At 47.0% G+C, this 24,320-nt stretch overlaps 1 protein-coding gene across 2 annotated transcripts in view; it reads left to right on the plus strand.

Annotated features, from left to right (window-relative positions):
* The window catches only part of LOC146860908 (uncharacterized), an 850,962-nt gene that overhangs the window by 485,263 nt on the left and 341,379 nt on the right, over positions 1-24,320 (plus strand). For both annotated transcript variants that reach the window (XM_085644903.1, XM_085644904.1), the window contains one exon: positions 12,196-12,340. In XM_085644903.1, the coding sequence (XP_085501029.1) occupies positions 12,196-12,340 (145 nt within the window). The remainder of the gene's footprint in view (positions 1-12,195; positions 12,341-24,320) is intronic.

The raw sequence follows: 24,320 nt of genomic DNA on the forward strand, positions 1-24,320 counted from the left end.
TTTAACCCAGATCTCTTGACTGGGGGAGAATGTCTGCATTGTCAGCATTCCGTCCATCATTTGATTGTTGAGAAGCATTGGGGGGCAGGCCTATGGAAACACTTTGAGACTTCTGGGAGGGATGTTTTACCACTCTTAGAGAGGGCGGGAACCCTGACCTATGCCAATATGAAGAAGGCTTTATACCTCAAGTATGGGCTCACTCCTGAACAGTACAGGCAGAAATTCAGGAACTTCGAGAAACTGGAATCCAGTACTTGGGTGGAAAGTGTGAATGCGTACACGCGAGCACTGGATGGTTGGATGACGGGCAGCAAGGTAACTGATTTTAAGGGCTGATGCAATTTAATTTGTTGGGAGCACTTTATTAGTCTATGTGTTCCAGAGCTGCACCAGCATCTTTTAGACAGTAGGCTGACTGATTGCGGTAAGCTTGCTGAGGAGGCGGACCGCTGGACCAGCACCAGGGTCCACAAGGTGTACAGGGACCCCATCAGAAGATGGGGGAGAACAAGGGTAACCACAAGGAGTTCTCTAAAGGACTCCAAAGTAGTTCCCAGATAAAAAGGGTCCCAGTCCCCCAAGGCTAAGAGGTCCTGGCCCCCTAAGGGCAAGCGAGACCATAGAGGTCCTCCTACTTGTTATTTCTGTAAAGAAGTGGGTCACATTGCCCCTAAATGCCCCAAGAAACCACCTGCACCCACTGGTGCTCCAACACCAGTTTAGTGAGTGTAACGTTGGGGGAGGAATTGAGTCCTTGGAATGGAGAGGAGCAAGCAGGTATGACCCTGGTCTCATTAGGAGGTGGAGAGATGGTCCAAGAAGCTTCTCTGCCTGAGAATACTAAGAAGTACAGGCAGTGGGTGACCATCAATGGAAGGAGGGTGGAGGCTCTGAGAGACACAGAGACAGTTTGACATCTGTCAGGTGTCAGTGGGTGTCTGAGGAGCAGGTGGTTCCCAATGTGCTTCACCCTGTAGTTGCAGCAGACAACTCCGTGCACCTCTGCAAGGTGGTGCTAGTTCCCTTTGAGTGGGGGGGTCTCAGGTTCCTTGAAGGTTGTTGTAAGTCCGTCCATGCCTGTAGACTGTCTGCTAGGGAATGACCTGGAGAATTCCCCCTGGAAGGAGGTGGCGCACCAGGCAGATTTGCAGATTTTGGGTCTGCCTGAGTGGGCTTGTATGACCACTCGGTCTATGGCAGCCAGTAAAGGTGTTCAAGAGGACCTGGAGCCTGAAACAGTGAACCAGGTGCCTGCCTTAAAGAGAGGAGGCAGGGGGCACGGGAAACTGGTTCCCACAGTTCCCACGGTCCAGGAGGAGGCACCCCTTGAGGGGGATGCCTTGGAGCCTACGGTAGAGCATGAAGCTGAACTGGGGGACCTACCTGAGCTGGCCCAATGGCAGCAGGAGGGAGGGCCCTCCAGGGAGGAATTCTGTGAGGAGCAGAAAAAGTCCCTGACTATCAAAGGAAGAGGGTGTGCACTGGCAGGAAGACGCCCAGGTCTGGTTTGGACCGGGGTCAGAGCCCCCTGAACACAAAGACTTCAAAGGCATTTAGGGGTATAAATGTAAGAGCTGAAACCCCTGAACTCAAGACTGAAATCCATACTAAAAAAGGATTGAAACTACTTCGTGGTGAAGAGGAACCTCTACCAAAGAAGAACAGCTGAAGAGACTGAAGAAAAGGACTGCCATTGCTGTGTGTTCTGGGGCTGGCCTACAGTTTGCTGATTTGACTGAGGAGAGGACAAGGGACTTTGCTGTGTGCTATGTCCCCCTGCTTGAGAGGGCTTTGCTGTGTGCTGTGTCCTGAAGTAACTTGTCTCCAAGGGCCAGAAGAGTGCTGGTCTCATGTTGTGGAAACTCAGGAACATAAAAGTTTCCAAGTGTGTCTCAGCGAAGCTGTGTGCGTATGCATTTTGCAAGCCTGAGACTGCCGAGTAGTCGGTAGTGCTGTTTACGAGTTGCCCCGTGACCGCATTGCCCCCGCAGGGTGAAACATCGTCCACGCTGCTGCATTGCTGTTTGTGGCTTGAGCTGTCATCGTAACTGAGGCTGTGAGGAAAGATTGCCGCTGCCAGCCAGAGCCGCAAAGTGCTAAAGGCTTACTTGAAACTAAGGATCATGTCTCAGTGACGCTGTGTGCGTGTGCTTTTTGCACGCCTGAGACTGTGGTGTGGTTAGTGGTGCAGTTTACAAAGTGCCTCGAGACCGCATTGCCCCCGCAGCGTGAAACATTGTCCACGCGGCTGCATTGCTGTTTGTGGCCCGAGCTGTAATCGTAACTGAGGCTCTGAGTAAAGATCGCCGTCGTCGGCCCAAGCCGCAATGTGTGAAAGGAGTTTTTTTAAGCTAAGGAAGCTACAAGTTGAAAGGGATCGTAATATTTGTTTGTCGAAAGGAATCTGCTCAAGATTGTCAAAGAATGAGAAGGCAGTGCCGTAACCCGTCCGGCTACAACGTCGCCCAGCAACAGAGCTGCAAAGTGATCGGGATCATCCAGTAGGACGTCCGACGAGCGGAGGGTGAGAGAGAGAGTGAGGCAGCGCATCACCCAGGTAAGGCTTGGACTCCGGTCATGAGCCGCAAGCGTGTTTGACCTGGGGAGGCATGCAGGAGGAGTACAGGAGTGCTCCGATCTCTCTCCCGCTGCACCGCGTTAGATGCGCTGAGTCCCTGGGCAGCCCGTACTTTCCCAGCAGTACCGGGGCAGCCCCTGTAAGCTTGCGACTGTTGTCTCTGTTGTTGGGGCCTAGTGGTGCCCGAGTTGACTGCGCAGATTGGCTTACCACATTATTCTTGCATTACGAACTGCCTGATTTTTGCATTACGAACCAGATTATTCTTGCATTAAGAACTGCCCGATTTTTGCAATATGATCTGCATTTTTCTTGCATTACCAAGTGCCTGATTCTTGCATTACGAACCGCATTATTCCTGCATTACGAACTGCCTGATTCTTGCATTACGAACCTCATTATTCTTGCATTACGAACTGCCTGATTCTTGCATTACGAGCTGCATTATTCTTGCATTACGAACTGCATAGCATTGTATTAGGACTGCATTGGAGATCGTGAATTGCTCATTAATACCGCAAGAACCTACAAGTGATTGCTGGCCTAATAACCAGGCAAAGCAAAATAACACGAATACGCATATGTTGGATTTCTATCATTTGGCCTCATCGTAGTCCTTTTTATAAAGATACCGCTATTTTTATGAAACCCGTGTGGTGTCCATTTGTGGTGCCCCAGTTCTAACAGGAGGCCAGACTGTTCTAGGGCAAAGGACACACAACTCAATTTTGCCTCACTCAACTTCTTTGTAAACTAAGAACAACTAGCAGAACCCGCATTACTTTGCCAGGAAAAGAGGTGCTATGCTTCTCTTGTCCTTCATTGATATAGATAGGAAAGAGGCCATGAAGATATGTGCATCATACAGGGGACCTTACGTTTGACTCTAGTAGTTACTCTGTACTAATGCACAGGTCAGCAAATTAATGAACTTAGATCCCCCTTTTGAAGCACTCCCACCATCAAGAATCGAAGTCTTGTAGGCCCATTAGACCTGCTAGGTCAAGTAGATGATGTGTACACCATACAGCTCATTACAAAAGTTGACACAAGGGTTTGTAAGAGCCCCTTTGATTCTGGCCTGGTCACTTTTCAAGACCAGATGTGAAATCTGTTCCTAAGAAATGCCTTTGAAAAAACACAATGCTCTGACGGTGTCTCTCTTACTACTTCAGTGAGATGGTGTTATTCCACTACACTCCAAGCTTCCACGTCTGTGGGTGTTCAAACTACCAACAAAGAAGTCCATTTTTAATGTCTCATGAAGAACATTCACAATTATCAAAGTGCTACATAGAATAGCACCGGCTTTGGTAGTGTTGAGCCTCAGCCTGTTGTCTTAAGTGCACATATGACCAAAGTAAATCATGGATACAAGACCTGACCCAGGCATGGTTTGCCACAGACACTTATATGCATCTTTCTACTGTCTGCATTTAAATGACAGCTTAGACCTAAGCATGAAACCAGGTCAAGGAGTAGACCATATAAATAATTTGATGAGCTCAGGAAAACGGGGGTCCTTTGAGAACTCTACACGTGATGATGTGAAACTTCTAATACCTCCTACTGTAGGGATTGCTATTGATCTTTCATAAACATGCATAACTTTTTTCTGGTTGCACATCATTACTGAAGCCAACTGAGGACTGTCAGGGCAGGTATTTGTGCAGCATTCTAGTTTCTCTTTACATGGCTACATCCTTTGATCATCATACAATTTACAACAGCAAAACAGCAACCTGATTCCAGGCCGACATGCTGGTTTGTAATTTGACCTTTGATGTGCTTACAAATACAGCTTTTAGTTGGGATGGTGTCATAGAAGATAGAAGTACACCTTTGTTGCAGTCAGCTCTAATAAGTCTGGGTTTGATTTAAATAAGTATTTCAATATTTTATTGCAAAATCCTAGGGAAGACGTAGGGCAGTCATAGTGGTATTTTTCATCTGGCCAGCAAGAATAGGTCACTCATCTGCCATCCCAGAATAAATCAGAAACAAAAATGAAACCAAGTAGGAGCTCTTGCTCCAGAGCTGAATTCTTTGCTATTTATAAAATTAAGGAAGGCGACTGAGGGATTCACCCTGCTTGAAACCAACTCTCCTCATATATTGCCAAGCTGGTTTCACTCACCTTGTGCAGATATTAGTAAAATAAAACCTCCTTGCTCCTCAACTTGAAAATGTGAATCAATGTAATAAGTTATTATTAATAATTGTATTCATTGGCATTTCAAATGATACAGCGGTACGGTACAATATTAACACTGAATCAGTAGTCTGGGTTTACAATTTGTAGTCTGCGCTGTGCAGACAGGAGCAAGTGAACACCAACAAGGGATGGGGTTATTGTCACATTTTCAGGAGGATTAGATACTATAAGATAATAATACTCATTTAATAAACAAACTATTACCATGTCCATGCATGCCTAAGTCTTGTCACAGAATGAGTGAACAACATCAGTGGCGGAGGAGATGTGGGAGGGGGCAATAGGGGGGGGCGAGGAAGAGCAATCCATTCTACCTATGGCAGCACCAGGACCCTCGCACCCTTAGTCCTATCAGGGTTTGGCTCAATTTCGCAGCAAGGACTTGGCCCACAATCTGCCCCTCCTCAGAGTCAACTGCAGTTCCAGAGGATTCCCATTCATCAGCCACTTCCCTCCAGAGTGGTCCAATAGGTATGTGACAGACTCCCCTTGCTTCCTCCCTCTGCAGCGCCTTTTCGTCAGCCCGTGCCCAGCGCATGACTTCAGTCACCCACTTTCCCACACTAGATCTCGTGGTGATTTCCAGGATATGGCCACTCATCGCTTGGCCAGCATCAAGTCCACAAATATGTTCCCAACCTTCTTGGAGGCCGGCCTACAGAAGAGGCCCAATAAACAAACTGCAGGTGTATTAGTGAGTGTCCTTTCTTATTGAGAAACTAATTTACCTCCCCCTAGAATCCTGTGAGCTCAGGGCAACCCCAAGTCATGAGACCAAGATCACCATTCAGTGTTTCAGAGAGAGGGCAACCTATAGACTCCTGGCCACAGACTCCTCACAACAGATAGTCTGTATCCTATATGGTGTGATGTACCCTGTGGAGTCATCAAAAGCCTCCGGAGGAAACCATTTTATACTGTTTGTAGTCTGGAACAGTCACAATATCCCCAGACATAGGCCCCATATTTTGCGATTGAGAGGCATTTAACTCTGTAGAGGGTAATCATTTCCTTCTCTGGTCTGTGGCTTAACTTCACTGCGAAGGTAAAAATTGCTTCAATTACACTATTGGGTTGAAGCACCCTTAGTCCGGACTCTGTACTGATCCTCAGATCTGTACTAGAGGAGTGCTCATGACAGCTGTCCTAGACCATTGTACATCCCACAGTATTTTTAGAATATAGCCCGTATTTCCCATCCCTGCTGTGATATTCATTTATTTATGTATTTCTGTATATTTATAACGCGCAGACATTACCCAAGGGTGATAGATCGCCTTACAGTATACATATTTGGTTACAGGGTTTAAAATTACCAAGCTCTAGCAAAAATAGTTACAAATGTCGAGAATTACAAAATGGTAGATTATTACAGAAAAACAAAAAGTACAGGAGGTATGTACAGCAGTGAAAAGGTTGTAAGGGGGTGGTGAGACGAAGGTAGTGCCAAAATTAAATTCAATGTCTTAGCTAAAATATCTTTGAAGGACAAGGGCATCAGTTGTTCATACACATAGTCAAACAAGAGCAGCATGTATTTTTCACAACTCTGCAAGCATGTTGATACCTCTCACGCTCAGTGCTTAATTTGAGCGGTGGTTGCCGGGGATTGGGGGGGGGGGGGGCACCAGCACTCATTTTTGGGGACTAGCACTTATTTTTCTAAAACAAAAGGATTGGAAGGGCAGAGGAAAAGAAAGACGAAATAACCGGCACACAGGAACAGAGCAGGAACCTGCAAGAGTGAGATATACGTGGAGGAAGTGTCCGGTAGGGGGTCAAAGAGGGTTCGGCACGCGGACGGTTAATTGCTCCGGCCGGGGGGCTTCTGAGCAGGGCTTTGGGCACAGCCATAGGGTGACCAACTGGCATGGGCGCAAATTCAGGATGGTAAGTTTAAAAATTCAGGACAGAAAGTCAAAATTCAGGACAAAACTTTGTGAAAAAAGGTATGTTTTACAGACACACCAGAGGAAGTTGTGCGATACTATAATAGTAAGTAAATAGACAACGACTTAAGTACAAGTGAAAATAAGTTTATATGAGGTTGAGACAATCGTGCACTTCACGTTTATTTGCTATGTGTGCAGCTTTGAGCAACTGTGCAGGTCTTTTTGTGGTATTTCATATGATAATTTACATTCTGTCATCCATCATTTAGTCTTTCACCATTCATTCTGTCCTTCCATCTGTGTGTCCATCCATATCCAAACCTTTTCAATCATTTGCAAACTTATCCATCATCTATCCTTCCTTCCATCGTTTCACTCATCCATCCCTTCATCAACCCTTTCACTTATCCATCCATTATCCCTTTCACCGAATCCATTCTTTCACTCATCCGTCCACTCTTCTACCCATCCATCCAATCACTCATCCATCCAACCATTTACCCTTTAAACCAAGCCATCCTTTCACTCATCCATCCAGTCTTCCACCCATCCATACATTCACTCATCCTTCCAACCTTTTACCCATCCAGCCATCCTTTCACTTACTTTTCCATCCACCCAGTCACTCATCCGTCCACCCTTTCACTCATCCATCCATCCAGCTCTTCACCCTCCCTTTCACTCATCATGCATTCTTTCACTCATCCATCTTTACATTCTTCTTTTCACTCATTCATGCACCCATTCTGCCAATCATACATTCATGCTTTCACTCATCCATCCATCCTCGCTTTCTCTCGCCGTGCCCCTTTCACTTAGCCACCCATCTTTTCAGCCACACTTTACCCATCCACCCACCCATCCAGTTGCAGGCAGAAGAGGCCCATCAAGAACTTCACCCTCGCTGTAGTTCCTAAAGCAAGGGGTGGGGGAGGGTTCACTATGCACCTGCACATAGGCAAGCTGAAAACTTGGAAGTCATGAGTCATGCATTATGCACAGTGCCAGGACGTGAGGTGACTGTGACATGGTGTTGTTTCCAGGGCTTTACATGGGATAAAAAAATACTGAGGGTCTCTCCAAGGGGTGTGCCTGATTTAAATAAGTGCTTGGCTTAAAACACCTAAGCTAAAAATATGTGCCGAGCATAGTGTGCCGCCCCACTGGTATTTTGCTGTTTCTGTCATTGCATCCAGTAACATTAGACCTTCAACAAGCCATGCCTATTGGCATTTTCAATGGATGTTAGTTGCATAAAATCAATAAAAAAGCAGCAACTATGGCTCGTTGTATATAATATTAACAATGCTTCTGCTCTGAAATGATGAGACTGTGAAAGAACTATAATATCTTCTTTTTAACTTTTTTACTTTGTACACTGTAATCGTGGTACTTCTCTTCTACATATTCTTTTTGGTTGCCTGCTTGGTGTATCTTTTCCTTCTGCTGCAATAGTGTTTCGGAAGAATGCCTGGTAAAGAAAAGGGTCTGGGTCACGGTAATCCTGCAGTTTGTGTGCTGTGGTCGGTGGTCCCCTTCAGTGCACCAGGGACCCATTTGAAACAAGAGCTAATCCCAATTCCTCATTTTGAAGGTCAAAACTGAATGATGTGCAATATGTCACCCGAAAAATGTTGTACCCCGTGTCACTGGTGTTTACTAAATGCTCAGCTCACAACACCTAGATTTGTGTGAGAATCAAAATGGGATTCCAAGTTATGAAATTTCAAGTCAGCCTTGTACTTCTGTAGGCTATGTAGACTAGTGTTCAGTATCACGCTCCATACCATCGCCTAAGAGGAGTCTTAAATTTAAAGGTCATCCATCTAACCATAAGTGAATGCCCTGCCCAGGGGGAGACTGGAGGAGGCCCCCACATGCTTTCACAGCCCCGACTGGCCCATTGTCATTCTGTATGCAACAATAAGCCACATACAGAATGACAATGGGCAGGTGGGTGTGCGAGGCGGCCCCATCAGGGAGCTGAGGCCTCTCACAGGGAACAGCTCTGTTCCCTGCAAGGCCCAAAATTACGGACAAAAGGCGTCCGTAAAAAGCATCGTCACGGACAACGGACGTGAGGGCCAATTTATGGACAGTCCATGAAATTTATGGACGGTTGGTCACCCTACACAGCCATGCTACAGCAGTGTCCGTATCTTAAACTTTACTCTTTGGGAGAATGGTTTGGAAATGCTTCATTGTTTTCCATCAAACGTTTGTGGGACTTTGTTTACAGGTCTCATTCTGGCCCTTGTAGTGTCCTGCGAGACACGTTCTAGTGTCCCGCAGGAAGCTGTCATATCAGCCACTCCCTCGAGGGCTGGACACACTGCACCCCCACACCCATCCATCACGGGTGCCACGAGTGACGTGGCCCCGTCAATAAAAGGGCCCGAGTGCACGTGCTCATGGCCAGTTACTGCACTGTCTCGCCTGATGTCTGTGTCTACCATTCACGTAATGTGGGCCTGAGGCCCAACACCACAGCCCCTGACAGTCTCAGCAGTCAGCCTACCCGAGCTGCAACAGTACCGAGTATTAGGTAAAACAGCCTCGCGGAGCGCGAGGCGCTATATTTACTCAGAACTGCAGCCATGCACATGTATTACAGCCACACTACTGCACTATTTCGTTTTCATTTGAAAATATTGTTGGTGGTGGTTCTTAGAACTGCAAAGAAGTGCATGAGCAAGATGCTATTCATCCACACCAGCCCCACTCCTTTCTGCTGCCCTCCTGCTATGCGTGTTTCATTTATTTATTTATTTAATGCCATTTTATATGGCGCAAACTTGACCCAAAGGTATCAGAGCGCTTAACAAAATGACCAGTTACATTACATAAGGACTTCGGAGTACATGAATTACATAAAAGATACAAACAGAAAAACTCTAAATTCACAAAAGAATGGTAGTAAGCACATATGTCTATTACAGATACGAGTGGTTAGAGTTGCATATATACAAGTTGAAAATTCACTCAAGTAAAAGATACAAACAGAAAAACTCTAAATTTACATAACAATGGTAGTAAATACATACATCTACTACAGATACTAGTGGTTAGAGTTACATATATACAAGTTGCAAATCACTCAAGATTACATTTTAAAAAGCGATTAAGGTTGGACAATTACATCTTACATATTTATATTCACATTACCGTTCTCCAGCTTCTGCTAATGGAGAGGAATAGGATGAACGTTTCACACAGGACCCTCCATATCTGAGATGTAATCAGAACAGTAAGGGAGCTTAGCGGCAGCGCTGTGTATAGCAGTTGGGGCTTGCAGGGTCATAGCGAGTAACAAGATGCCTAGACCTAGGAGATCTTCAGCAGACCTCTTTAGTGTGTCCTCTGACTGAGAAGCTTTGACTGTGTTTTGGCCTCTTGTGAATCTGAGCTAAGGAGTATATGTGAGGCGAATTAACCAGCTATGAATTGAAGACTGCTGCTCTGACTTTCTGTAGCCCCGGGCCCTACTTCAAAAGGATGTCTGTCTTTTCTTTCGCTATTCCTTTTTAGGTCTCGCCTGACCCAGCGCATGTGCTGATCTGGCGAGACTTATTGAGAGGGCTCCAAAAAGTGCTACCAGGCCAACCTGGAGCTACAGTGCATGTGCGCGGGCGCGCGCACCTCGCTTTACCGCGATTACTTTTACTTTAGCGGCCCCACGGCCGCTTTGATGTTTCATCGTGATCACTTTCACGGCCGTACGGCCGCTTTGCATAGCCAATAGGTCTCGCTTTTGGGACCTTATAAGTATTTAGGGGCATATTAACAAGGGCCGGCGATAAATATCGCAAAGCGCACTTAGCGCTTGCATATTTATCGCCGGCTATCTCTGGAATTTATCGCCCGGTTAGCGCGTTATCAACAACGCGCATCGCCGAGGCGATAAAATTCCAGAGATAGGTGGGATATCGCCGTTATCCATGGTGGAAAACGGCGATATCCTAGATAATGGGGCCTGTGGTCTTAGCCACACAACCCACCCCCCATGTTAGGTATCCCTTAGTCAGGAATTTAACAGACGTTAAATTCCTGAGTTAAGGCATACTTAACGCGATTTTATTTATCGCTAACCCTCCTTGATAATATCGCGAAGCTTCCTTCGCAATATTATCCCATGTTGCTTTTCACAGCCACGCCTCTTTTGCATCTCATTATCGATGCGAGGCGTGTGAAAAAGGGGCGATACATCAAGGAATCACGCGCATCGTGCCCTTGATGATGATGCAGTAATATTAGCGCCGCTTTGCGCCTGAAAACGGGCTCTAAAGCGGCGATAATATTATCGTCGCCCCTTGATAATATGCCCCTTAGTTATGCAACTGTTGCATGGCTAAACACTTATAAGGTCCCAAAGGCGAGACCTATTGGCTATGCCAATGCTTGTTTCTGTTTGTATTGTTACCTCAGGGACTGCCCAACTCTGGATAGCCATGCTCTCTTCCAATTCCCTTGCTATACCTGCTCTTAAATTTACAATTGAGGGGGCATTTATAGCTTCTGTCTGTGACTTATTTATGAAGTGTGCTGGTGAGGGGAGAGAGGGTGCGGTGCCAAGGTGTGTGAAACTGCGCAGCTGCTAACTGAGCTGCACCTGCCATTAGAAGGAGAAGCAAACACCAGCAACTGTTTCCAAGAGGGCATTCTTCTTCTATTTTGCAACCGTGAGTGATGTGACTGGAGTGAGAGGGCCCTGGTGGTATGATCAGACTGTGCTAGCATATCAGTCGCATTCACCTATGCGATTTCGAAGGCATACACAGTATGCACATGAAACTGTGGCCTTAATGTATGTTCCTGTTATTGGTACATCAGGCATTGCTTAGTTGCAGAGCATGAAAGATAAAGCCCTGACCACCCAACATTTGATTACATTCCACATTTCTTATTTGGCAGAATATCTAACCCAGCTTCAGCAAGCATTGGCAAGCTAGCCCAATACATGATTCCAGGGTCGGAGTGAGAACACAAAATTGACCGGGCGCCATATTAGAAGTGGTCCCCATTAGCGAATCAGATAGCTTAAGAAGTAGCCACATTTGTAAATCGGGGACGTTTTGAAATTGTAAATAAACGCTGTATAGGCGGTACTGCAGCCGATGTGTTTTAATATACGGGAAATCAACAGTAAAACCGGCTCCTCAGAACCAAAAACAGGCCCACAAACAGTGACAAACCAGCCATTCTGGCACTGCATGATTGCCCTGTAGGCTAGCCTTGCGCGACAGTGGATGATATTCCTTTCTGCATAGCTGCATGCAACACCTCACTCCTCTGGTTTACCATGAATACCCGAGGAATGAAGATAATATCAAAACGTGTCCTCAACTTGTCCTTTCTACTCAGATTTCCTCCAAACCTAACAACCTGATCTTCAGTTAGTGTGGCCTCAAGTGCATCAGCAATGCTTTAACCAGATCTGTATGTCTGAGTTTCGATTTAACAGGAAGTCTAAGGAGAATGATTTTTTCCCTCCTTCTGCTTTACTTTAGGCTGTTATCCCAGATGCCCACCAGAGCAGCCATTCTTCAATGAAGTCGACATGAAGTGCATGTCTAAGTGCGGCTGCTTTGATGATGAAGACAACTTCCATGATCTCGGAGAAAAGTTCTGGCCGCGGGAGCATTGTCAAACCTGGTAATAATGCAGTTAAAACCTTTTTTTCAGGTTGACATCTTGTACTTTTAGGAGGTTCTTATATTTGTCTGCTTCTTTTTGCCACCTTCATGGTGGTTAAAGGGTGGAGACGGCGTAATAAAGCTGGCATACCATTTTTACACATTTTAAACAAGTCCTCGGCTAGGAGTATTGTAAAAAGTGTGCTTTTGATTTGTGTTTAGGAGTGGTCATCTTCCTCACTTTGCCCTTTGTCTTGTGTTTACGGGAGCCCAATATCAGTGGTGCAGCCACTGGTGTATACCTGCATCACGGCTCTATAGAATCCTGTCAGTTTAAGATTTCCTTCACTCACATTTATCCGGTTTGCAAAACTGTTGTCCCTTTCTAAAAGCCACAGGGTTTAAACCTTGGAAGTACTGCAACCATCGAATTTCAGTGACCAACACCTTCATCGTCTATCTCTGGTGCCTCGGCTCCAGGCACAACTCTACTCATGAACATGCTGTGCACAGAGGAATAAAAAGCCCATCCGTGACCACAAAACCAAACTTGCTGTTGCAGAACATCAGAGGAACTTTGGAGGAAGTCAAAGAAAGCCCAGTCCCTGTTAGCGTCAAAGGCACAGACGCTATTTCATTCCTGGGGCCAGTCTCGCAACTGTCCTTCTTCAAAGTCCAGGTCAGTCCTAGAAATCCAAACAACACAAAAAGTCTCCAGGTCGCCTTTATCCCTGCAGTTCCACTGTTGAGAGTCATGTCACTCCAAGCCATGGAGTCGTTCCCCCTAATCAGAATCAATTTCGCTGTTGATTTCAAAGCTCCCAGATTTCAATGGGCCATTGACGACTCCTCTACATTTCCAGAAGTTTAAACTAGTCGTGGGCAAAATCTTTAGTACCCCATTGGATCCTTCGGAAGTGCCCTCAGGCCATAATGATCCAAGGTGACCTCCATTCGGGTTACTGCTGATGGATCCATCCCTAATGCATACTGCCCCACTCGACCTCACTTCATCTCCAGCACTACAACTGACACCACAACCCTGGATCTGGACGCCAGCTCCAAAATCACTAACCCCAGAAGAAGAGCAAAGAGTTTTATTGGCCACCAGCCCCAAGGTCGCAGATAACATGCCTGCACTCCTACCAACCTCATGCCAGCAAAGATAGTGATGATCCTCCTTATGATGTTGAAAACCTATTTCTGGATCTGCTAGATGTCAGTGAGCTAAACACCTCTCCAGATATTGGTCATTCCTCCTCTAACGTGACTCAGGCAACAAAGGATTCCTCCTCTTTAACAACAGTGATTAGGTCGGCTGTAGAAGGTTTGGATCTCAGTCTGTACACAACAGAGGTGAAAAAATATTTTGATTGAGGTGCTCAACCCAGGACAAATGAGCCAATAACCTCTGTTTCCCTTCACTAAGGCCCTTACTGATGTGCTTTTGGGCTTTTGGGCGAAGCCAGGACCTTGCCCCCGAGTTAATAGGCAAGTTGAAAGGATGCATAAACCTGAGCCGAGGGATCCGGCTTTTTTCCTTAACCTAAAGTCACCTTAACCCAAATGCATTTTCTACAACTCCTCCTGACAGAGTCTAAATTAATGGAAACATTTGCTAGCGTATTTTTCCCTCCACCAGCCTTGCCCTCAAGTTATTCAATACTACTTGCTTCCTGGGAAGGTACTCACATGCGCATATTGGTAACACTGCAACATCTTATCACGGATGGCCAGTCTGCAGCAAAGAATTTGCTCAGGCATGGATACGACCAACTGTCTCAGTAGGGCCGTTGAAACAAGTGTGCTGCTTCGGTGCCATTCCTGAATTTGCTCCAAAGACTACTCTTCCAACATCCAGCTATCCTTGATGGATATGCCCTTTGATAACTCTGGCTGTTTATAGCGAAGGCACACTCTGCCTTAAAAGGTTTTAAGGAGAGCAAAGCCGCTGCTTGCTTTCTAGACCCAGTCCCACCTGTTCGTCAGGTCCCCCAGCAAACTTGCCCCTTTCAAGGCTTCAGCAGGGGATAACAACAGAGACAACATCAGTACTTCAGTCAGCAGCAACAAGCACCCCAGTCCTTTTGAGATACAGGCCGGGGATCCGCCAACAGCATCCAGGCCCCCAGGCACAACATGCTACCCAAACCCCAGCTGCATAGCTGCTTTAAGTCACCATCGTAAACTATTATGGGGCAATCCTGTAACCCTGGGAACCTGGGCTAGTAAGGTTAGAAAAGATTCAATGGTTCCCAGTGGGAGAGGTTTCTGGTCTAAACCCCCTAGGCAAAGAATTGCAATTCAGAATCAATCAGTTCAAAATGAACAGATAATTTATTTCAATATCACATAACAGGTGCTCCAAATTCGACGGAGTGCAAGTGGAAGGTGACATCAGTGAAGAAGATGTGCAATAGTGCGGTACAGAAAAATATTCAGTAAATGTGTACAAGGATCTCTAGGGCCTGAGAAAATGAATTAATCCCGACAAGACTCCAAATAAGAGTAAATAATTATTATTATGATCAAGCCTATTAGTCCACTAGATTGTTTGTCGATGTTTCAATGTTATCAACAAATTGTCAGTGTCATCATCAGGACAAGAAAATGTTAGCAGCTTGCAAGGAAGATGAGAGCCAGACTAATTAGCACACACCTATTCTCAATGTGGAAAAAATAATGTATCATCAACTAGGGGAAACCTACTGGTACGGGGAAACACTCCCACGATAAAGCGAATAAATCAAAACAATGTTGCGCAATCTGCAATGTGTACTAAACCTAGTGTCAAATACCACATGTATATACATCATGTGAATATGTGAATGGTCACACCTCTACGTGGTTTCGCTAAACGCGGTTAAAAAGTGTACGCCACAACCTGGAGGGAAATAGGAATAGATGAGATGAGGAATATCGCATCACCCATGGTGCACAACCAGTGGGTCAAGTACCTCAAGTCATCAAAATCAACCCTCAACAATGCAGGAGATGCAGTAGAATTCTGTATAGAAATACTAGCAGGAGATGTGATGCATTAGAAATCACTTGCTGCATGCTCTCTAGGCCTAGCCCTGCCTGTTCAGCAGTTCCCCTTTCTAGGCTTCGGCAGCAGATAACAGCAGGCTCAATGTCAGCACTTTAGCCAGCAGCAACAGGCCTCCTAGTCCTTTTGAGATATAGGCCGGGAATAAAGCCAATAGCATCTAGGCCCCCAGGCGCAACATACTACCCAAACCCCAGCGCCCCTCCAGCCACAAAGCTGCTTTAAGTCCCGCCCAGCAGCACACGATTGCCCAGCAGCATCACATTCCACTTCCCACGTGGGGGAGCGTCACATCCGACCAATAGGTGCTTCAAATTTTGAAACACGGTTATACCCTACCCTTCCTGTCAAAATGTCAGATATGCCACCCACACCGAAAACCTGAAGTATGACGGAAACTGAATCAGCATGCTAAACAGATTACTGATGAATGTTTAGCTATTTTAAGTGGTGAGTCACTGCTTCTATGTAGCTGCCGTCTGGGTGACTGGCCTGTGCAGGCAAGGGTCTAGCGCAGCCCCACAATTCAGGGGCCCCATTTCAGCCCAAGCTTTCTGAATATCCGTGAAATATGAGAACAGCGAGTCCCACACCACATTCCGCAGGGGCAGGGCATCATTTTGCTTTATGACACTGCATTCAGATTGTTTGTTGAGCATTTGCTAAATACCCTTTTGCCTGTTCTGAAAGTATATGCACTGTGTTCTTAGAGATAAATCGATAATGCAGGTTATTATCAATAAAATACTTCTGCAGTCCTGCTAAAACCAGTTATCTTTACCCAATACTGCAAGTGGCGTTCAAACTGTGTTCCTGTGCCTGCTTTTGAAGCAAGAACAGAATAGCAGAGGGAGTGAGGCGCTAGCAAGAGAATAAACATTCACTATTAATATATTGATTGTGCAAAACAATTTTTTTCTCGATGGTGGCTCGGCAGAATTGTATTGTGAAGACCACTTCAATAATCTAACCAAGATTTCAGAATGTCCTTTTGTCTTATACTTTATGTATGGGGTAGGCACATTTTGTAAAGCAATTCCCTAGTTAATTCTTTTAGAGTTTCTGAGCCTGAGTTAGGGATAACAAGTTAGGCAGACCCCCCCATGCCTAAAAACGTTGATTTTGTACCTTTCTTTTATCAAACTAGTTAGAATACGGCTGCCCTACTCTAGACGCAATACAGTAGTTATGGCAAGGCGCTCTTGTGCATAGCATAACTTAATTTCACCTGTCAGGTCTGTAGCAGCGGCTTTATGGGGTTTTCCAGGCACATAGTAGGTCCCCCGGTGCACTGGTGTTCTTAGGTACAAATAACACATTTTTACTGTAATATTTGTGGCTGTAGTTATATTTGGCTATGGGAAGGCAGGATTATGGTGGTATGCTGAAAAAGCTGTTCTGTAAAGCAAGCCATTAATGAGGTGGGGCAGTTAAAAAGAAGGAGGTGGACTCACAGAGGACGAAAGTTGGAAGCAGAAGAAGAAGTCTAAGAAGTAAAAGATGTCTTCGGCTTCTCTGCTTTTGTGAAAATCTTCGGACGAGACGAGGGAGCACGCACCTCTTCGCTTCCCTGATTTTCCCAGAGTAGGAGCTACCCACACCCAGCCATGTGAGATCTATGAGGCCTTGCACTTTATTTTTGGACGGCCTGAGCTCTCTGGAGCACTTTGGGCCCTAATGGGTTCGGGAGTGGCCCCTACTTGGTTCCCACTGGCGGTTATGCCCTCCGCACCAGTCGGGCCCCACAGATCCGGTGCTGGGTGCAGTACGGTAATGCCAGTGAGACTAAGACCTTCTCTGGCACCCACTCTCAAGCCAAAGCCCCCAGAAGCATTGATGTGCATCAATGATGTAATGTCCATCATCCTCAACCCAATACGGAGCAGGACGGGCGTCGCGAGAAGCTGGTTCTGGCACCATTTGGAGCCATGCTTTTTGATTTGGAGCCAAGGCTTTTGTCTATGACAGGTCCGGTACCAGAGATTAATGGGAAGGCTAATGCGACCCTGATGAATATTGCCATCATTGGATGATACAGAGAACACCTGATATGAGGATTTGGCATATCCGAGTGAGGTAGACATCTCACCTGACACTGACTGGACTCCCATCCTACTGTGGCTACGTAGGAGGGGGCCTCTTTTTCTATGGTGTTGCTTAGGGTGACTGAGAGCTTGGACCTACTGCTGCACTCTGTAGCAGTCAAGACGTACGTGTTGACAGAGGTGTTTCAACTGGGGACTACCCCCTCTGAACCCTTGCTCCCCTTTAATGAAGTCCTCACTGACGTCCTCCTTGGGATCTAGCCCAAGCCTTGTACAGGGGCTGCTGTGCGTAGGATCATTGCCTGCTGCCCCTACCCTGCAACAGGGGACCCCAGAATCCTTACCCAACAAGCCAATTCCGAGAGCTTGGTGGTCCAGATCTCCTCTTATTTATTTATTTATTTAGAAGGTTTTATATAGCGCTAGCTTCACCCGAGGATATCAGAGCGCTTTACATCAGCAATGGAAGTACATAATAAATCATGGCAGTTAAACGAAACGGGTTATACAGGCGGTCAAACAGAAATAAAAATACAGGGAGAAATTTAGGAAACATAGTGAGTAGAAGTACATATAGGATGCGATAGAGAAGCAAGTTGCAGGGACCAGAATGTTATAGTAAACAGTAAGTTTAACAGTATGCCAAGGAGGATTCATAAGACATAATAGGAAGCGGGTGGTAAAGTGAGGGGGAGGAGGGAGAGGGAGGCTACAAGAGAAAGTGGGGTGGGTGAGTGATTGGGGAAGGCGGAGTAGCCTAAGGAGGGAGGAGAGGTAGTCAGAAAGGAGATCAGGGATTTAGTTTCCCCAAAGTTTTGTGAGAAAATGAATTTTAAGGTCTTTTTTGAATCTGGAATAGGAGGGGTTGCATCAAAGGTCTTTGGGGAGGGCATTCCAAATGGTTGGGGCCTTGCCAGCGAAGGAGCGTGACTTCGAGGCAGTTTTTTTGAGTAGGGGGGTATGAGAAGAAGAGTGTTGGTGCTTCTCAGTGTTCGGGCACAGCCAGCTTTTTTAAGCTTAGTTGTGAGGTAGGATGGGGTCTTCTGGTAAAGGGCTTTGTGGGTAATACAACAATTTTATAGGAGGATCTGCCTTCGATGGGGAGCCCCTTGAGAGACTGGGGGGCAGGAGAGATGTGGTCAAAACGTTTACAGTTTGTTGTTTGCCTGGCGGCGAGGTCGAGAACGGATTTAATGGGGGCCAGGTGGATATTGGATAATTAATTTGAAGTCCTCAGCTGGGATGAAAGTTTTATTTTTTTTGAGATGCCGGAGAGTGAAGAGTGCACTTTTTGCTGAGTTCTTAACATGGGAATTTAGTGTGAGTTTATTGTTGAAGGTGATGGCGAGTGATTTAACCAAATCGGCGAGGGAGAGATAGCAGTTTAGCGCGTTAAGGTCGGCGAGCCATGATTGAATGGGGAGAGGGTTGTTTTTAGGAGAGAAGAGGATGATCTCAGTTTTGTTGGGGTTGAGTTTCAAATGATTGTTGTGGAACCAGGTTTGGATCTTGGTTAAGGCCGTGTTAAGGTGCAGGATATCAGCATGGGATTTTATTTTATAGTATAATTGGGTGTCGTCAGCGTATAGGTGGTAGTTGATTTTTTCTTGTTTGAGTATCCGGGTAAGGGGTTTCATAAATAGGTTAAAAAGAGCGGGGGAGAGGATGGATCCTTGAGGGACACCAAGGGAGACAGAGGTTGGGCCAGAGAGGCAGTTTTGAATTTTAATTTGTTGGGTTCTATGTTGAAAGTAGGAGGTGAACCAGATAAGGACAGTGCCACTGAGGCCGAGCGATTTTTGAGTGTGTTGAGTAGGGTTGGCTGGTAAACTGTGTCAAATGCCGCGGAAAGGTCAAGGAGGATGAGTAGGTAGGTCTCGCCCTTGTCCAGGGCTAGGTGAATATCATCGACTATGTTGAGAAGTGCAGTTTCCATGCTACAACCTTTGCGGAAGCCAGATTGAAGGGGGTCGAGCAGGTTGAACATGTCAATGTGTTTGTCCAGTTGGAGAAGGGCGCATTTTTCCAGGGTTTTGGTGAGGAGGGGGAGGTTGGAGATGGGGCAGAGATTATTAGGGTCGCTGGGGTCAGCTTTGGGATTTTTGGGGATGAGAGTGATTTGCCCGAGTTGAAGGGAGATGGGCACACTCCCTGTTGACAGGGAGGCGTTGATGATGTTGGTCCAGTAGGGGACGATGACATGTTTGAGATCTTGGATTAGTGTGGAAGGGAGGGGGTCTTTGGTGTGGGAGGAAGGTTTGATTTTGGCTAAAATGTTGAAGACATCCTGTTCAGGGACAGGGTGGAAATTATGCCGAGAGGCGTTATTTTTAAGCGGAAGGGAAATGGGTTCCGGTGGGGTAAGAGAAGGGAGGGGGCGTGAGGGAGTCTGGGATGTGTTCAAGGGGAGTGGTGGAAGAGGTGTGGTAATCAGGGGAGGTTGAGGGGTGAGCGAGGGTAGAGTATCGAGAAAAGTGCGGTCTATTTTTGTGATTTTTTCACAGAAAAAATTGGCAATTTCTTCGCATTTGTTAATGGAGGCCACCGGGTTAAGGGATGCAGGGACGGTTTGATTTCTAATAATGTTGAACAGTTCTCTAGGTCTGTTTTTGGCGCGAGAGAGTTGTAGACGAAAGAATGATGCTTTCTCGGAAAAGATGTGTTTTTTGTAGGAGGATCTCGCAGTTCTAAGGAGGGCAAGATGGGATAGGGAGGGGTGTTGTCTCCATGTTCTTTCCGCCAGTCTCAGCGAGCGTCTTTCTTTAGTAAGGTCTAGGGTGAACCATGATTTAGAGGGGGCTTTTTTAATGTTTTAGTTTTCAGAGGGGCAAGTTGGTCTAACACCGCCGATAGAGTTTTGTTGAAATGCTCCGTGAGTTCATTTGCATTTGAAGAGGGAGGGTTGAGACTAAGTTGGGATTGGAGGTTATGTTCCAGTGTGCCAGGCGGGATTTGTTTAAAATTTCTGGTTACAATTGTAGCTTTATTGATTTTTATGGGGCAGGAGGGGCTGGGGGAGATATTGTGAATAGAATGAGATGGTGGTCAGACCAGTCGATGGGGATGATGTTGGATAGGGATGTAAGATCTGGGTTGGAGATGATTGCATCTAGGATAGCTCCTTTGGCATGGATAGCGGAGAGGCAAAGTTGCTTGAGGTCGCTAATCTCAAGGAGATTATTGATGAGGTTGATTGCCGGGTCATCAGGTTCATTCCAGTGAAGGTTAAGATCTCCTAGGAAGAGAATTTTGGAGCTGGAAAGTAACGATTTAGTTAGGAGGTCGGAGAATTCTTCTGCAAAGGGAAGGGGTTCACCAGGGGGATGATAGATGTATTGGAGATAATAGATATTATACTGCTACTTGTCTGTGATAATTGTTTAGTGTGAATAACCTAGTGGATTACTTATAGGAGTGCTGTTCAAGCCAACCTTTTTTGATAGTTAGTGTTATTAATAGGGGAGAGTTGTAGTTCTTCTTTAAAAATGATTGCTAGGCCACCCCCTATTTTTTCAGGTCTGTCTCTTCTGATGATAGAGTAGCCAGGGGGGGTCAGAAGGTCGATGATGGGTGTCGAATGGTCTTTGAGCCAGGTTTCCGTGAGGAAGGCGATGTCGGTACCTTCATTAAGAATGGTTTCTGAGATTTCTGTCGCATGACGGACAGCTGACCGGCAGTTCACGAGCATGCAGGTAAGGGGTTTCGGGTTGACGATAGGGAGGAGTAATTGAATGCTGGTGAGTTGGGGGGGTCTGGGGGAGTTAGGAGGCTCAGGGATTCTGCTGGTCCCCAAAATAACAGGGATTTTGGAGTGAGAGGGGGGAGATTCTTTAGGTGGGGGGGTCGTTAAGGTAGGTGAGGCAGAGGGCAGAGAGGTCAGGGGCAGAGTAGGTGTTAGCGGTTCGAAGGGGTCTATGAGAGCGGGTGAGGAGTGGCGTTGGTAACCCATGTTTGGGATCTAAGTGTTTTCGAGGGTTAGCACATGGGGGAGGGGGCCAGGAGGGGCAGGATATGGGTTTGTAGGATTTGAACCGATTTAAATCTTTTCTGAGTAGGGTAAGTTCAGTAGCTAGGATAACAAGATTATTGTTGCGAAATGTCTGGCTGAAGTTAAAAAGGAGGGAAGTGGAGGTGGTAGGAGTGGAGGGGGGTTAGGGGCAGAGTGACTGGGAAGATGAGGTTGACATCTTGGAATGAGCGGTTCATCAGGGGGGAATAACGTGGGTAGGTCTGTGTTTGAATGAGGAGTGTGGGAGGCCAGAGGAGGGGAGGGTAGTGCGGCCCAGTATAGGGAGGGAGGGATGGGAAAGACGTGCAATAGCTTGGAGGGGGGTGAGGGGGAAGGGGGGAGGTGAGGGGAGCATGTGAGGTGTGAAAGGGGATGTGGTATCGGTGTAGTGGGTGGGTGAGAGGTTAGAGGAGGAGGGGGTCAGGACCTGAGGGGTCACGGTCGTAAGGGGATGGATTATAAGGGGAGGGGAGTGTTAGGGAGGTGATAGGGTGTTGGAGGTGGATGGTCATTTGGAGATATGGGAGTTTGAAGGAGTGGGTTAGCGGAGAACGGGGGGATGTTTCCAGAGAGATGGGTATAACTGGAGTTGCGGAGGGGGATGTGTCATTACGGGGGGAGTGTCATGGGGGAGTGGCGTTAGTCTCTGGGAGGTGGAGGAGAATTGGGAGTCGGTGGGAAAGGGAGCTGGAGTGGGGAGAGGGGACCAGATTGCGGCAGGGGAGGGTTCGAGTGAGGGTGACATAGAAGTGTCATTTGTGGAGGAAGGGGCAAGGACAAGGATATGGGGGTTTTAGTCATTATGGGACGATTTAGAAGGGGAGGAGGGGTACTGGGGAGGTGGTTCGGTGTTGGAGGTGGACGGTCATTGGGGGGTATGGGAATATGAAGGAGTGTATTAGAGGAGTAGTGGGGGAAGATGTCAGAGTGGAAGGTGGGCTAGGAGTTAGTGAGAAGGGAGAGTCATAGCGGGATGGAGTGTCATGGGGTAGTGGAGTGATTCTCTGGGAGGTGGAGGGGATTTGGGAGTGGATGGGGCAGGTAGCTGGTATCGGTGGAGGGGATAGGATTGCGGTAGGGGAGAGTTCAAGTGAGGGTGCCAGAGTAGTAGTTGTTGTGGGGGGACTGACGTTAGGGAGAGGGTTAGGAGTTGTGGCGGTTGAGGGGGGTTCTGTGGGATTGAGGGACTGGGAGGGTGTTGAAGGAGGAGAGGGTAGTGTCAGCTGGTGAGAAAGAGTGCTGAAGAGGAGTTCAAAAATTGTGAGGTGCTGTTCAGAGGCTTGGATCAGGATATTTCCAGTTTTGTAGATGGAGATGGTTATTTCAGCAGGGAAAAACAAGGAAGGAGAAGTGGCAAGTTTAAAATCGTGGGGGATTTTGATTGCACTAGATACTGGGAGGTGGTGTAAAATGGTGCTCTTCCATTTGGAGGGGCGTTTGGTGTAGAAAATATAGTTTGTTTTAATGGGGGACGTGGGCTGTGATAGTTGTCTTCAATTGGGGTTTCAGGATGTTGGATTAAAAATGTATTTTTAAGATTCTTTTTGGCATTTTTCGAAAAGTTGGGAGGATATGGAATGGTCCAGGAGTTGGGTCCGTGTTTGGTGAGGGCGGACTGTTTGTCGGTTGGGGTCTGAGGGGGGGGGGGCGATGTGTGGGTCGTAATGAGGTGGGACATGGTGGTGAGGTTTGGCTAGTAGAGAGAAGGGGAGCGAGCGAAGAGGTGAGGGGGAGAATTTTTTTAGAAGAAGGGGGCTAAAGGTAAGAGCGCGGAGGGAGAGGAAGAATTTTAAGATGCAGGGGTCTAAGGTAAGAGCACAGAAGGAGAGGGAGTGGGAAGGAGGGAGGGGTTGAGTTTTTGGGAGTCACGGCATCAAGACTGGGGGAGGGGGCGGGGGTAGGAGAGTAGAGGATTGAGGGGTTTGAGGGGGAAAGGGAGAAATTGGGGGTAGTGGTAGGGTAGGACGGGGGATATTAAGGTTGTCAATATAGAGCGGAAAAAGGTAGAGGTAGGTGACCAAGCTAGTAAGATAATAATGTATCACACATTATATACTGATTGACACTGATTCTCACATTATAAACTGATTGAACAAAGCGAGGTTAGAGGGGTCTTCGCAGAATATTATTCACACATTATTTCGAGACAGGCTCACGTTATTTCGGGGTAATTGTTCGTGAAAGGGTTCTCAGAGGGCCCAAATGAGGCGCTGGGCTCAAGAGGTCTCAGCGTGGCACGAGGAGCCACTGCTCGGACCTACCTATCAGTTTGCAGGCGTGGATCCAGGGGGCTATAGTGGCCCAAATTTGTTGTCAGTCGGTCATGGCAGGGACCCGCAGCTAGGGACTTTGATTGTGTGGGTCCCGATCAACGGTCTCTGGCAGGGCGAGGACAGGGGAGACCCTGCATGTTTCAGACGGCAGGCCTCATTCGGTTTCAGGCAACATCGGGGCCAATTAGCAACTGGCTTACCTCAGGGTCATGGGGCTCTTATCGTCGGCCACAGGCCATAAGAGGGTTTGTGAGTTCCGGCTGGCCCCACTCGGCATGTCTTGCACAGCCTCAAAGTTACTTCTGGTCTATTTTCAGCAGGCTCATCTAGGCCCTGATCGACAGCCCCCTAACGGGACAAGGACTGGGCAGATTTATTCAAGGACTGGGGAATTTTATTCAAGGACTGGTGGGTATCAGCAGGCCACAGTCGAGAGGCCTCAGCCTGCCTCAAGTAATGTTCGGGGATTTCAGTGGGTGCAAAGCGCCTGCCTCGTAGGGATAAAGCAGTCAAGGCGCAACCCTCGACGTACTCACTCAGGGTCACAGGCTGCGGGCTCATCTCAGGGGCACCAGCCTCAAGGGGCCAAGGGTAATCCAGGCGCAACCATCAGCGGGCTCATC

This window comes from Triturus cristatus, chromosome 3_1, assembly GCF_964204655.1.
Source record: "Triturus cristatus chromosome 3_1, aTriCri1.1, whole genome shotgun sequence".
Taxonomy (NCBI): Eukaryota; Metazoa; Chordata; class Amphibia; order Caudata; family Salamandridae; genus Triturus; species Triturus cristatus.